This window comes from Papio anubis, chromosome 7 (assembly GCF_008728515.1).
Source record: "Papio anubis isolate 15944 chromosome 7, Panubis1.0, whole genome shotgun sequence".
NCBI classification, from domain to species: Eukaryota; Metazoa; Chordata; class Mammalia; order Primates; family Cercopithecidae; genus Papio; species Papio anubis.
Window position 1 is genome coordinate 138,098,981 of NC_044982.1, and position 16,114 is coordinate 138,115,094.

At 36.5% G+C, this 16,114-nt stretch overlaps 1 protein-coding gene across 2 annotated transcripts in view; it reads left to right on the top strand.

The window, feature by feature from the left end:
- Nucleotides 1-16,114, top strand: part of SECISBP2L (SECIS binding protein 2 like) — a 58,225-nt gene that overhangs the window by 13,231 nt on the left and 28,880 nt on the right. The window contains exons 4-9 of one of the 2 annotated variants that reach the window (XM_021940539.2): nucleotides 208-343; nucleotides 4,571-4,800; nucleotides 5,080-5,104; nucleotides 5,761-5,876; nucleotides 13,980-14,114; nucleotides 15,882-15,962. In XM_021940539.2, coding sequence (XP_021796231.1) covers nucleotides 208-343; nucleotides 4,571-4,800; nucleotides 5,080-5,104; nucleotides 5,761-5,876; nucleotides 13,980-14,114; nucleotides 15,882-15,962 — 723 coding nt within the window. The remainder of the gene's footprint in view (nucleotides 1-207; nucleotides 344-4,570; nucleotides 4,801-5,079; nucleotides 5,105-5,760; nucleotides 5,877-13,979; nucleotides 14,115-15,881; nucleotides 15,963-16,114) is intronic. The other variant, XM_021940540.2, reaches the window with a different exon arrangement.

Below are 16,114 nucleotides of genomic sequence, written 5' to 3' on the forward strand. Positions count from 1 at the left end.
GCTGTTATTTGAAAAAGTGAAATGTGTGTATAATACATTGTTTAGCCTATTATGCTTTGCTGCAGGTATTTCATGAAACCCTAATACTATTGCCCCATGGAAGCCAAGAATTTTGAACATATACTTAGCTGTATTTTGTAATAGATGTGTATTTTATAATGTTTAGTACATTGAATAGTTGTGTGTTTTTTGTTTTTTTTAAATCAGCAACAACTTTTACAACAGCATATAAAAAGCAAAAGGCCGCTGGTGAAAAATGTAGCTACTCAGAAAGAAACCAGTGCAGCAGGTCCCGATAGTCGATCAAAAATTGTGCTTCTGGTAGATGCTTCACAGCAAACTGGTAAGGCAAGGGTTCTTACATGTGCATCACTGATTTTGATCTTTTTTCATTTGTCACTTTATAATTGTGGTCTGTACCACTTGTCAGAATTGTAGACTTTCATCCTTTCTTTTGTCCTGCCACTTTGTGAAATTCTCTAGGAAGGATAAAGCAATCTGTATCCTTAATGTTCTTTCAATTTGCTTGCTGGCCTTGTGTACAATTTTGGGCGGGTTTAAGGTGTCCTTTTCCTTTTGTAATAATGGAGTAGTTCAGAAACCAGAGATGGAATTTTGCAGATACTATAGAAATTTGAGGAGCTCATTTTGGTTGAAATTAAAATTGTACATGTTTTTATAACTAGATTAAAACCCTTTATAAAACATCCTAATATCCTATACATCTTCATAGAAAGAACTTAGCAAATTTTCTATGGCATATTTTGGCATAGATCTGAACCAAACCTATGTATGTCATCTATATCCTGTTAAGTACAAATTTTGAACTAGTCAAATATCATTTTGTCAAACATTTTTAGAGGACTGTACAGGCATTAAATAAAAAAGCTTTCACCTGGTAATAGACAAGAATTAATATTCTTACAATGTGCTATTTTTTGCAGTTTATATTATGAAATTTCACTTTGTATCCTTGATCTCAGTTTATTATCTGTAGAGTAGATGTTTATCTCCTCTCATCCATAGTCAGTGACACTAGTAAACAGTCTTTGTTCATGATCCAAGACCAAGATCCATTCAAAGTCATAATTAGCTTTTCTATCTCTGTACAGCCTCCATTCAAATGAGGTCTGAGTTGAAATGAATAAGATGGCTTATGCTTTTTTAGGTTATACCTTTTCTTTTGGAGATCTATTTATCTTTTTACGGTTGCTTAGATCTATTAGGAGCAGAGAAAGGATCTGAAAATCAGTTTAAAAAGTCTTGCTGATAGTACAGTTATTGTGTGGTTAAAGCATAAAGGCATGCATCTTTGAGATTAACAGACTGACAAATACTTGGAGTGGCTATGGAAAAGAATCACAATGTAATATATTACAAAGTTTTCTGGTTTGGTTGTCTTTAGTCATAGTGACCCATTGCTATGTGCTTTTAACCCTGGGAAGGCTTTAAAATATCCTTACTTCTTTATGTTGCTTGTTATTTTAACCACAAAGACACTCTGAGGCATAGTAATTAGAAAATGAAAAGATAAAGGTGAATTTGGATAGAATATTACATATTGTACATCCTATTAGTATTTTTATTCTTCAGTTAAGTTTTTAATTTCTGAGGATTAATTGGTATCAAGCAGAGATCAAATTAAATATTATAGTTTATTAGGAATGTCTTTCCATTTGTAACAGATTTTTACATTTGAACACAAGCTCATTATTTAAAAAGAGTTTATAATAAGATGGCTGGATCTAATATAATATACAAAAGTTAATTGCATTTCAGTTTGCCACCCACAAAATTTGAAAAAAAGATGTCATTAACAATAACACTGAAAAAGAGAGTTTCTGGAAATCTTAGAGAAGACGTATGGGATGTGTAGGCAGAAAATAGTAAGACTAGGCTGGGTGTGGTGGCTCACACCTGTAATCCCAGCATTTTGGAAGGCCAAGGCAGACAGATCACTTGAAGCCAGGAGTTCAAGACCACCCTGGCCAATATGGTGAAACCCCATCTCTACTAAAAAATACAAAAATCAGCTCTGTGTGGTGGCAGGTGCCTGTAGTCCAGCTACTTGGGAGGCTGAGGTAGGAGAATCACTTGAACCTGGGAGGCGGACGTTGCAGTGAGCTGAGATTGCATCACTGCATTCCAGCCTGGCAACCAAGCAAGACTGTCTTGAAAGAAAAATAAAAAAGAAAGTTATAAGTCTTTATTATGGGACATTAAGAAAAACCTAAATATCATGTTCAAAGTAATTTTGGGGAAGCTTGATAAACTAATTCTAAAATAAAGGAACAGTGGTCTCAGAAGACCCAAGACATCCCTGGAAAAGAACTTTTCTTCTAGATATGGAAACTTATAAAGCCGTCTTAATTCCTATAGGTTTATTTTGTCGATGCAGTATACAAAAGTCAAACAGAACAGAGAGCCTAGAAACAGACCCCACATGTGTATGAAAACACGTGTATATGGAAGATGACAGAAAGAGCGTTGCCGATTTGTGCCCCATGCAAATCTATTTCAGATTGATTAAGGACGTAGGGAAGCCCAATGATAGAAGAAAATATAGGCAGATAACTTTATGACTGCAGGGAGGGAACTGTTTCTAAAATTAAGAATTTCTGTTTATTAAAAGTAAGTGAAAGAATAGGCCCCAACTTGGAAAAGACTTTTACCATGTATATAACTGACAAAGGATTAGCATGAGATGTGTAAAGAATTAACATGAATCGATAAGAGAATGATCCCACCCTGTCCTTGGGGCCCATGGAACACTGTGCTGGTAGGCTAAACAATTTTGCAGGAATATAGGAATTTTTCTTTGGACCCAGCCATCTCATTCCTATGAATGTGTCCAAATGGAGCCTCCCCCTAGAAAGAGAGGGGGCTATTTGATTAAAGGTGCATATTGCTGCAGTGCAGCAAAAGTGCTGAAGCTTTCATAGTGTCCACTAGTAGCAGGTAACAAGTCCTGCTTGGACACTACTCTAAGTACAGGACACCCTCTCAGTGGAATAATAAGGAGTCATCTTATAATTATGAAGACTTGTCATAACATGACGTCATATTAAGCAGAGTACAACTCAAAATTAAATCAGTGTTGTATAAAAATTATGAATGGGCAGAAATGTGGAAAAAGGAAAACTTGTAATTTGTTCAAAGAAAGTCTGGTTTTTTGTTTTTTGGAATGTCTTGCTGCAATTATAATTTGTGAAATAAGAAATATAACTCAGAAAAATGGCAGAAGTCAGATAATTCAAAAGTAATATTAATAAAAACTTCACAGAAGGGAAAACACTTGTGGCTAAAAGCAAAAAAAGAAAAAAAAAAAGATCAGCCTCATTATTAAGCAGGAACATACTAATTAAAATCCACAATGAGCCACCATTTTATACCCAACAGATTAGGTACAGTCTGGATGATAATGTAAAGTATTTAATGAATATATGGATCATTGGGTGAATATACTATTGTTGGAGTATAACTGTCTATTAAGTACCTTTGAAAATGATTGGGCATCAAGTAAAGTTGGATATGTGCATCCCCTAAGTTCTGGCAGTATTTACCGTAGAGAAACTTACATATGCATGTATGCACATTCATGTGTCTGTGTATCAGTGTCAACAGTAATAGTGTTCTTAGTAGCAAAACTCCGAAACAACTGAGGTGTCTCATCAGTGGTACAAAGGATAAGTACACTGAGGTATATTCATGTGAAGGCATTCTAGATTCCAGTGGCATTAATGAATTATAACATATGCACCACAATCTCAAAGCCAGTGTTGAGGTGTGGCAGGGGTGAGAAGTCACATGGGCAAAGTGGTGTTTTAAAATAAAGTTGAAAACTGGAAAATTATATGATTTAGGTTTTAGAAATACAGAAATCCATGGTAAATCTATAAAGAAAAGTGAAGGAATGATATGCACAGAATTCAGAATAGATGGTAAGCTCTGGGCTAAGAAAATGGTATAGTAGTGGAGGGGAACACACAGCAACCTTCAAAAGATTGATGACGTTCTCTTTCCTAAATGGTTGATGGCGATTTTAGTATTTTAGTGATATATTTTAGTCTGTCTTCATAATAAAAACATACAGGCTGGGTGAGGTAGCTCATGCCTGTAATCCCAGCATTTTGGGAGGTCACGTCGGGTGGATCGCTTGAGCTCAGGAGTTTGAGACCAACCTGGGCAACATGGCGAAACCCTGCAAAACCCTGTCTCTACAAAAAATAACCCCGGTGTGGTGGTGGTGCATGCCTGTAGTCCCAGCTACTTGGGAGGCTGAGATCGAAGGATTGCTTGAGCCTGGGAGGCAGAGGTTGCAGTGAGCCAAAATTGTGCCACTGCCCTTCAGCCTGGGAAACAGACTGAGACCCTGCCTCAAGAAAAACAAAAAACATTAACCAACTTACCAGGAACATCTTACCTTTTAATGAAGTTTTCAAAAAGTTGTCACCTATTTCTTCATTTATGAAGTTTGGTATCTATTTTCTTATAATCTTAATGATGATTTAATGAGAATTTATCAATTTGCTCATCACAAAGAATTGTCACACTTTCCTTGCCTTTGTAGATTTCCCATCAGATATCGCTAACAAGTCTCTCTCAGAGACCACTGCCACAATGCTCTGGAAGTCCAAGGGCAGGAGAAGAAGAGCATCCCACCCCACTGCTGAATCTTCTAGTGAGCAGGGGGCTAGTGAAGCTGACATTGACAGTGACAGTGGTTACTGCAGTCCCAAACACAGCAACAACCAGCCTGCAGCAGGGGCTGTGAGAAATCCTGATTCTGGGACCATGAATGTATGTGGCATCGTCTTGATTTCTTTATTGGTCATTGATATCAGTATTATTATTTTGCATCCTCTGCTAAAGCTTAAGTATCTGTTTTCATTAACAATTACTACAGTAATAGGATAGTTACAAATGTATTTTGTATTTTATTAATAAAAATGTTCATTTATGAATAAGTATGATAATATTGTGATATGCATGCTTCACACTAAATTATAAAACATTTAGCAAAGTACATAATGTTGGTTCTCAAGTAGAGTATAATTGTCTTTTTGTTTCTTTTTTTAGCATGTGGAATCATCTATGTGTGCAGGTACTTATTTTCTGCATTGTGTTTTTGCTATACTTTCTACTTTGTACATTATCAAAGTTTTCCTTTTAAGCATGAGGCGTGCCGATATTGCAAACAAAACTTAGAAATCTTGCAGAGATTCAAGGTAATTTGGAAGTACAGTTTTGCTGATCAGCTTGAGAAAATGCCAACTGGAGATATTCTGTAAGAGGACACTTGTATTACTAAGAACTGTAGTACTACTTACAAGTTTATAGGGCTGGGTAAGGTGGCTCACGCCTGTAATCACAGCACTTTGGGAGGCAGAGGCAGGTGGATCACCTAAGGTCAGGAGTTCGAGACCAGTCTGGCCAACATGATGAAACCCCATCTCTACTAAAAATACAAAAAAATTAGCTGGACTTGGTGAGCGGCTGTAATCCCAGCTACTTGGGAGGCTAAGGCTGGAGAATTGCTTGAACCCAGGAGGCGGAGGTTGCAGTGAGCTAAGATCTCGCCACTGCACTCCAGCCTGGTAAAGAAGAGCGAAACTCCGTCTCAAAAAAAAAAAAAAGGTGTATAGAAAAATTTTCAGTATCGCATTTCTAGTGACTGAATTTCAGTATATGAAGTCAGGTCAATTTAGGTTTTCCTGTCTTTTATAAGTAAATTATAATTTAAAATTGTATTTGTTATAGGTGGTGTAAATTGGTCCAATGTAACTTGCCAGGCAACTCAGAAAAAACCTTGGATGGAAAAAAATCAGACATTTTCTAGAGGTGGAAGGCAAACTGAACAAAGAAATAATTCACAGGTAATTCGAATTACGGTGGAGAAAATTAATTAGGTATGAGATGAGTCATTTTAGATTTGTTAGTTACAGTGGTGTAGTGGATATGCACATTGAGTGATTTGAAAGTGAACTATCGTGTAACTTTAAAATGGCTTAGCTAATAAACTTAAATAATGAAACAAAATGGCAAAGTGTTGAGTGGGTATATATGGTACCATTTTTCTACATTTCTATATATTTAAATATTTTATAATGTTAAAAAAGGATGCCCTTTAATCCTGTTTCATTTGCCATGTCTTTTTCCCACATAAAAATTCAAAAGCATTTTGTGCTTTAAATATTGATTCTTTGATCTTAGGGATGGTAGCCTTGTCCACGTGTCTTTACCTGACTGTAAATACCCTTTTGTGCTAATGGCAGTGCCATAGTGATGGCTTGCCATGAGGTAGTCAGGGCAGATTCCTGAGGCCCAGAGGAACAAGGTGTAACTGCAGTACAGGAGAGGGAGCTGTGCACTGCCATGAACTACAAATAACTGTAACTTCCTGCTTTGATTGGCTGTAAAATCAGGGAGTTGTTTAATGGTCATTATTTTTCCTTTTCATTTTTTTAGATGGCCTTCTTGGATTCCTTAACTCTATTAAGGAATTAAAACTATCATATGACTATATGGATATATTCATCTGTGAATAAACTTAAATAGGAGCAAGTTACTAATGGGTTAAATATGCCAACTATTTGCCTGTTACTTTGCCTCCCTGGAATGGAATATAGGTTGAGCATTCAAGAAAAAGTTTCAGATTTTAGAGCATTTGGATTTGGGATTGGGATCCCTAATCCAAATCTAAAATCTGAAACTTTTTTCTTTTTAGTTGACACGTAATAACTGTACATAGTTGTAAAGTATAATGGGATATATTGATGTATGTATACAATGTATAATGATCAAATCAGGGTGATTAACATATCCATCATCTCAAACATAGATCATTTCTTTGTTTTGGGAACATTCAGAATCCTGTCCCCTATTTGAAAATATACAATAAATTATTGTTAACTGTAGTCACCCTACCAGTGCTATAGAACACTAGAATTTATTCCCTCTTTGTAGCTGTAATTTTGCATTCATTGACCAACCTCTCCCTATCCCTCTCCCTCAATCCTTCCTAGCCTCTGGTAACCACTATTCTACGCTCTACTTCTGTAAGATCAACTTTTTTAACTTCCACGTGTGAGTGACAACGTGTGTTCTTTATCTTTCTGTGCCTTGCTTATTTCACTAAACATATTGTCCTCTAGGCTCATCCATGTTGCTGTGAATGACAGGATTTTGTTCTTTTTATGGCTGAACAGTATTCCATTCTATATATATACACCACATTTTCTTCATCCATTCATCTGATGGACACTTAAGTTGATTTCATATCTTGGCTAATGTGAATAATGCTGCAATAAACAAGAGAGGCAGATATCTCTTTAACATACTGATGGCTTTTTCTTTGGCTCTAGTAGTGGGATTGCTGGATCATGTGGTAGTTCTTTTTTTAGTTTTTGAGGAAACTTTATACTATTTTCTGTAGTGGTCATACTAATTTACATTCCCAAGATCAGTGTGTATACGAGTTTCCTTTTCTCTGCATCCTCACCAGCATACCAGCATTTTTTTCGAGAATAGAATAGGCATTCTGAGACGAGAAAATACCTCCTTATGGTTTTGATACACATTTCCCTAATGATTAGTGATGCTGAGCATTTTTTCATGTATGCTTTCCTTTGAGAAATGACTCTTCAGATCATTTGCCCATTTTTTAATTGAAAAATATGAAACTTTTTTAGTGCCATGACACCGCAGCTAGAAAATTCTGTACATAAGTACTTAACACAACTTCGTGTAATGCACACAGTTATTTAAAATACTGTATGAAATTACCTTCAGGCTATGTGTATGAGGTGTATATGAAACACAAGTGAATTTCAGTGTTGAGTCTTGGATCCCATCCCCAAGATACCTCAGTATGTATATGCAGATACTCTAGAATCTGAAAAAATCTGAAATTCAAAACACTTCTGGTCCCAAGCATTTCAGATAAGGAATAACTCAACCTGTACTTCATATGTACCTTAACATTAATTAGGCTGTCAAAAAAACAAAATTCACTCTTCCCTGTGGTTATTGCAAAAATAAATCATTTGTGGCAAGCTGGTGAGGCAGTCTAACTTTATTTGATTAAAAACAAAAGAGCTAAAAGAGGAATCATTTATACAGATTGGATAAACAAATTCTACGTAATACTTACATATGGGCTGAAATTTTCTGCTGAGACTGTAATCGCTAGTCCTACCTGTGTTTACAGTTTCAGTACTATTGGTTTTGCTATCGGTAGCTCACTAGAGAGGAAATAATACTCAGATGAAAAACATTTTATCTCTTTCTCAAAACTGATGAGGAATGTTAAAAGAACAAAAAAGAAAACTTTGCAAATATATATGGCACCAAAGAACTGGAGCCAGATGTTTGACAATGTATTTGCTTTCTACTTCTGATGCTGTTATCCTTGTACTTTACTTAAGTGTATTTGTTTGATTTTTGAGATGCAGAATCTTTTTAAGTCAAAATGTTTTCCCTTTTTGCAATTTCTGATTGTTTTTAGACTCTAGACATCTTTTAGAAATCAAATAAATATTGACCTGTATGTTCTGTTACTTTTTGTAATATAATATTTCAGGGCATTTTTATCTGAGATTTATTTTGTTCCATGGTAAAACAAAATGGAGTGGATTTTCAAAGTAGTTAACCAGTTGTCCTAACATTCTTTCCCTGGTTTTTGTTTCCATTTTAGTGATTTGCTGATTTCTTTTTTTCTTTTATTCTTTCTTTTTTTTTTTTTGTGACAGAGTCTCGCTCTTGTTGCCCAGGCTGGAATGCAGTGGCACGATCTTAGCTCACTGCAACCTCCGCCTCCCGGGTTCAAGTGATTCTTCTGCCTCAGCCTCCTTAGTAGCTGGGATTACAGGTGCCCAACACCACGTCTGGGTAATTTTTGTGTTTTTAGTAGAAACGGGGTTTCACGATGTTGCCCAGACTGGTCTCAAACTCTTGACTTTGTGATCTACCCACCTCGGCCTCCCAAAGTTTTGGGATTACAGGGGTGAGCCACCGTGACCGGCCTACTGATTTCTTATATGCTGTTTTGGGGCTATTTGTTTTGTTCAGTTTATGAGATTTTTGCACCTGTACCATGCTGTTTAATTACAGGAGTTTTAAACATCCTTACCAGTGTTTTAACATTGAGTAACATAGATCATTTCTTTAGTCTGGTATACGTCTAATTTTAAATGATGGAAAGAATCCAAAAACTTGAAATCTTTTAAAACGGCTTTATTTTATAGAATAGGTTGAAAAGTAAACGAGATTTTAAAAAAAAAGATTATATACAATGTAAAAGTCTCATTTCACCCCTGCTTCTCCTTGACTTCCCCTCTCCCCCTATACCTCTCCCACTTTGAGTAAATTCTTGTAGTCTTCCAGAGTTTTTTCACTTCATTATAAGTAAATAGATGTATATATCTTATTTTTGTTCTTTCTTTACAAAAAAAGAGCATATCTACTGTGTTCTCTCCTTTGCTCACTTACAGTGCATCTTGGAGACATTTTCATAATTTCCATATTACCACGTAAAGGGCTTCCACACTTTTTCCTTTTAGACAACTCGTAATATTGTGTGGATATACCCTTGTTGATTTCTGTAGCCTTATCAATGGATACTTGAGTTGTTTGCAAACTGTTGCTGTTGTAAACATGCTGCTGTGTCATTTAGAAATGTGTATGTATAGAATCAATTTCTAGATAAGGGACTGCTGAGTCAAAAGGTAAATTCATGTGTTGTTTTGGTAAATATCACCAGATTGTATCAGTCTGCATCCTCAACAACAATGTGGAAAGTGCCTAGTATCATACGGCTTCAGATACAGTGTGTTTTCAGGATTTGGGGTGTATGCCAGTTAGATAAAAATTATGTCTTAATGTAGTTGATCATTCTTCCATGTGTTTAAGGAGCATTTGTATTTACTTCTTTTCCTGTGAACTTACCTGATCCTATACTTTGCTCATTTTTTGAATCTTGATCTATTTCTTTCTTTTTTGAGGTACATTTTAAAATCAGTTTGATCAAGTTTTTATCAAGTTCCTGAAGTTACTTGGAGTCTTTAATATGTAACGCAAGTTGCAAATATTTTGCTAGGTTTTCCTTTTTATTTTTTACTTTGCTCATTATTATCATGATTATTGCCGTGCAGAGTTTATTTTTAAAATAACATTAAGGCCGGGCGCGGTGGCTCACGCCTGTAATCCCAGCACTTTGGGAGGCCGAGGTGGGTGGATCACCTGAGTTTGGGAGTTCGAGACCAGCCTGACCAACATGGAGAAACCCCGTCTCTACTAAAAATACAAAATTAGCTGGGCGTTGTGGCACATGCCTGTAATCCCAGCTACCAGGGAGGCTGAGGCAGGAGCATTGCTTGAACCTGGGAGGCGGAGGTTGCGGTGAGCCGAGATTGTGCCATTACACTCCAGCCTGGACAACAAGAGTGAAACTCTGTCTCAAAAAAAAAAAAAAAACGTTAAGAAGTTTGTATTTATAAATTGACTCTATTGGTCCTTTTTTTTTGATGGCTTCTAAAGTGTTTTAAATCATAGTTGGAAAAGCTTAGCCCCTACTCCAAGGCTGTAAAGGAATTTGCTTGTTTCTTCCTCTAGTGTATTCATGGCCTTGTTTCTTTACATTTAAATATTTATTCCATTTGGAGTTTTTCTTGGTATATGATGTGAGATATTATCCTACTTTGTATTTTCGAAGTGACTTTAAAATCTTCCAGCACCATTTGTTGAAAAGTTTGTCCCTTCTTCACTGACTTTAATTACCTTTATCACTTAATAAGTTCCCAAATATATTGGAATCCATTTCTAGACTTTCTATTCTGTTCCATTGGTGTTTAAATTAATCTATAAACTTAGAATCAGCTACCTTTTATGATATGTCATCTTTCTATGCAAACACAGTATGTCTTCCTATTTTTGAATCTTTTTTTTTTTTTTGAAATGAAGTCTTTGTTGCCTAGGCTGGAGTACAGTGGCACAATCTCAGCTCACTGCAATCTCCACCTCCTGGGTTCAAGTGATTCTCCTGCCTCAGCCTCCTGAGTAGCTGAGATTACAGGTGCCTGCTACCACGCGTGGCTAATTTTTGTATTTCAGTAGAGACCAGATTTCACCATGTTGGCCAGACTGGCCTTGAACTTCTGACCTCAAGTGATCCACCTGCCTCAGCCTCCCAAAGTGCTGGGATTACAGGCGTGAGCCACCGCACCTGGCTTGAATCATTTTTTGGTGTTCTTTAGAAAAGTGGTGTAAGGCAGGCATGGTGGCATGCACCCATAGTCCTGTCTACTTGGGAGAGTGAGGTGGGAGGAACGCTTGAGCCCAGGAGTTTCAGGTTACAGTGAGCTATAATGGCGCCATGGCACTGCAGCCTGGGCAGCAGAGAGACCCCGTCTCAGTTAAGCAGTCAATCAATCAGTCAGTCAACAAATGGAAGTGTTGCAAAGTTTTCCTTAAATAAGTTTGTACATAGTGGTAATTTCTAATATTTTTTTCCTTTTTATTATTGTAAATGGGGTATGAAAACTTTAAAATTTTTAATTTTGTGCTACTCATTTAAGAATCTTAATATATATTCAGAGCTGTAGCTTCTGCTTTGTTTTGTTCAGTATACCCTCTTTCTATCAACAAAACTCTTTTTTAGAAGAGCTGACAAAATATTTAGATGTCATGAGGTTATTGATTCATTAATGAGTTTATTGGAATACTTGCACATTTGGCTCACATGAACTTTGTTGGGACCATTAGTTTGGGGGTTTTAATTTAATCCTGGTGCTTTATGTCTCAAAGTGTAAGAATCAGATTGCATTTGTTTTTAAAGGAAATAGTTTTACTATTTGTAACACCATTAATGCATATATACTAATTCTGGTTTACAACAGCAAGCGTAAGAATTCAGGTGGTTCCAGGTCTTTGTGTGCATCTGTTTGATTTCAGAACCCAAGGCCTGCATACCAGCACCTTCTCTCCAGGTCTGCTTCCAATTTGCAGTTGTTAGAATTTTGGAGTAGCTGTTACTGAAGATCGTATTTTTCATATCTTTTAAGTGTCCTGGTTAAGAGAGGCATTTTCTGTTAGCTGCATTTGGTACTTAAGAGAGGGAACTTGAAATGTCTTAAGAGTCTTAGAATGCGTAATGTTTTTTTTCTTGCCCACATGAAAATTGAACATTTTGCAGATTTGTTAATGGGATTTTTTGGTCTGTTTTGGCTGCTATAAAATAATGCTGTAGACTCAGTGGCTTATAAACAACAGAAGTTTATTTCTCTCAGTTCTGGAGGGTGGGAAGTCCAAGGCCCTGGCAAATTCGATGTCTGGTGAGGGCCTGCTTCCTGGTTCCTAGGTGACTGTCTTCTAGCTTTGTCCTTACGTGGTGGAAGGGGTGAAGGAGGTCTCTGGGGTTCCTTATATGAGGTCACTAATCCCATTTATGATGGCTCTGCCCTCATAACCTAATCACCTTCCAAAGGCCGCACTTTCAAATACCATCTCATGGGCAGAGGGAGTGTTAGGATTTTAATACATCAATTTTGGGACATAGAAACATTTTAGTTCCTAACATACAATAATAATACTAATTTATGTGATTGAATGAAAAGCTTATTCTCTTAAATCTTGGAAACAAGATTTTTATTAAATAATTTTCCTAATTGTTTTATCTATTTTATAAAAAAATAAACTGCAAGTATGAGAAAACTTACAGTAGTTAAAGAGTAACTGGGCACGGTCACTCATGCATGTAATCACAGCACTTTGGGAGGCGAGGCAGGAGGATCCCTTGAGCGCAGGAATTCTAGACCAGCCTGGACAATATAGGCAGACCCTGCTTCTACAGAAAATAAAAAAATTAGCTGGGTGTGGTGGTGCACACCTGTGGTCCTAGGTATTTGGGAGGCTGAGGTGAAAGAATCACTTGTGTCCAGGAGGTTGAGGCTACAGTGAGCCTTGTTGGCACTACTGCACTCCTGCCTGGGTGACAGAGTAAGATCCTAACTTAAAAAGTAATATAAAAGGCCAGGCATGTGACTCATGCCTTAATCTCAGTACTTTGAGAGGCCAAGGTGGGAAGATTGCTTGAAGTCAGCAGTTCAAGACCAGCCTGGGAACATAGTGAGACCCCTGTCTCTACAAAACTACAGATAAAACAATTAGCTAGGTATAGTGGCATGTGTTTGTAGTCCCAGTTGCTTGGGAGGCTGAGGCAAGAGAATCACTTGAGCCTAGGTGTTCAGGCTGTAGTGAGCTATGATCAAGCCACTGCACTCCAGCCTGGGCAACAGAGCAAGATCACGTCTCTAAAAAAAAAAAGTAAGTAATATGCAGTTCCCCCCCAGTGGTAATATCTTGCAAAACTAAAGTGCAATATCACACCCAGATATTGGCCTTGATACAGTCAAGACACAGAACAGATTCATCATCACAAGGACCCTCCTATTGGCTTTCATAGCCACACCAACTGCTCCTTATGCCCTAGAGTTCACTGACCTGTTCTCCCTTTCTAATTCTGCTGTTTCAATAATTTTGTATGCCTTTGTACAGTCTTTGGGATTGGCCTTTTTCACTTCCATGGTTCTCTGGTTGTTGAGTTTATCAATACTGTAGTTTATTCCCTTTTGTGGTTGATACAGACTTCTATACTATGATCTGGATCTGCCGCAGTTAGTTTAACTGTTCACCCACTGTAGAACATCTGGTTTGTTTCCTGTTTTCACTTTTGTGAATAAAGCTGCTAATAAATATTCATGTCGAGGGGAAAAAAGTAATGTGCATTAATCGTCTCATTTTTCTGTTTTACTTATAAGTACCTTATTTGTCAGAAACTTGATCTTTAAAATAAGTGATGCACTTCGTGAAAATTTATTGAGTTGTACACTTGTGCGTACTTTTCTGCCGGTATGTTATATACTTGAGTGAAACATTTATTTAAAAATAATTAGATTTTTTTTCCCCCTCTGGGGTTTACTTAGGTTGGATTCAGATGCCGAGGACACAGTACTTCCTCAGAAAGAAGACAGAATTTGCAAAAGAGACCAGATAATAAGCATTTAAGCTCTAGTCAATCCCATAGAAGCGATCCTAATTCTGAGTCTTTATATTTTGAGGTATTTTTTTCAAACTCTATTTGTAAGCTGTTATAGGAAATGTTCCCATTAAGAAATTAATGTGTTACATTGTGAACATTATGAATACTTTTTATGTCTTAGTGATTCTAGTATTAAATTATAAATTACTCAGAAGTATTAACTCATTTTTGTCTTAGTTATATATATTTAATCTAACATTAATTTTACTGATGTTTATTTTTATAAATTTTTGTCCTGTGTGTTCACCATTTTGAGGTAATGTGTAGAGGTAGAACTTGATTTCATGTGGACTTTATTTAGTATGGAGCTTTTTCACTTAATTTTTGTTGTTACTCAATTCATTTGAAAGGCTTTTCAGATTTGAGTAGTTCAATCTAGTTAAGTTGTGCTGTCAGCCAGGAGAGTTTTAGAGGAGGAGGAAAGATGTTTTACTTTCTCTGATAGACAGCTCATATCCTAATTGCACTGTTATTCATCGAACAGATTCTTATTGGTGGTCTATATGTGTGCAGTAAGGTGCTCTGAATGATACATAAAGGTGAACAGACCTGCTATCTTCGGGAGCGTTGCTGTGTAGTAGGAGAACGTAGGCATATACACACGTAATACTTAGTTGAGTGTGGTTAGAGTTGAGCGCAGAGACAGGTCACTTTGGGTTTGTGGCAGGGTAGGTAACATTTGAAATGAATTTAAAGAACAAGTAGAATTTGTATGTGTCAAGATGTTTTTCACCACATATCTCTGGAAACTCATTTGAGTAGCTCATTTTGGTTGGATCATAAATTCTATTAAATGAGTTAATAGATGGAGATTAAACTGGAAAACTTACTTGAGGTCAGAGGATAGAAATGAATAATATGCCGGGTGTGATGGCTAATGCCTGTAATCCCAGCGCTTTCGGAGGCCAAAGGTGGGGCGGATCACTTGAGGTCAGGAGTTTGAGACCTGGCCAACGTGGTGAAACCCCATCTCTACTAAAAATACAAAAAGTTAACTGGACATGGTGGCAGGTGCCTGTAATTCCAGCTACTTGGGAGGCTGAGGCAGGAGAATCACTTGAATTCAGGAGGCAGAGGTTGCAGTGAGCTGAGATTGTGCCATTGCTCTCCAGCCTGGGCAACAATAGCAAAACTCCGTCTCAAAAAAAAAAAAAAAATCAATAATATGTTAGATAAGTTTAGTAATTGAGTCAGAGGACTTGAGAGTATCTCAATTACTCTATCAAGAATAGTTTCAACATATCCAGATCTGGCAATAGTAGTACATGTATTCACCTGTACTATTGGTTCTATACTTATATTTAAAGATACTAGATATAATTTTCAGGATAAAGGAAGATATTAAGAACTTAATTTCAATGGAAAATTTTTTAAACCTTATTGACAATCATGTGGAGTAATGCAGAACAAGGAATATATTAATAAAGTTTACATGAAGCTGTCTATTAAACACTTTTTCAAATTATCTGAATGTGATAAAATCCAGTTTGAATTTCTTTTCAATTACCCACCCATCTGAAGGTAGAACTATTAATAAAAATGAAATAGTAGGTGCAGAAATCCAAAAAATGGAGATGTGTGGATATGCCGCCATCCTTGAATAATTAAATTGTTTATGTTTTAGCATGTGAGAAATGACATTTCCTCTTTAAGACTGACTTTGAATAATTCAGTAGTAGAATACAAGAAATAACTTCCTCATTTTTCAATACTTCTAAGCATTAGAAAAAGTTTTTTTTAGGAGTTTGCCTTGAACTCTTTTTACTTAAAATGTGAAATATTTCAGGATGAAGATGGGTTTCAAGAACTAAATGAGAATGGAAATGCTAAGGATGAGAATATTCAACAAAAACTTTCTTCTAAAGTTGTAAGTGACTCTTTAAAAAGAAAAGCAAAATATAACATCTTTTGAACAATGGCTATGTTGAAGGGAAATATTAAAGATAAGTGTAAAGGCACATGGAGCAGCAGAGTGTGCAGGAGATGGTGTTTAGTACCTATCTTTAGTATTTCTTTCCA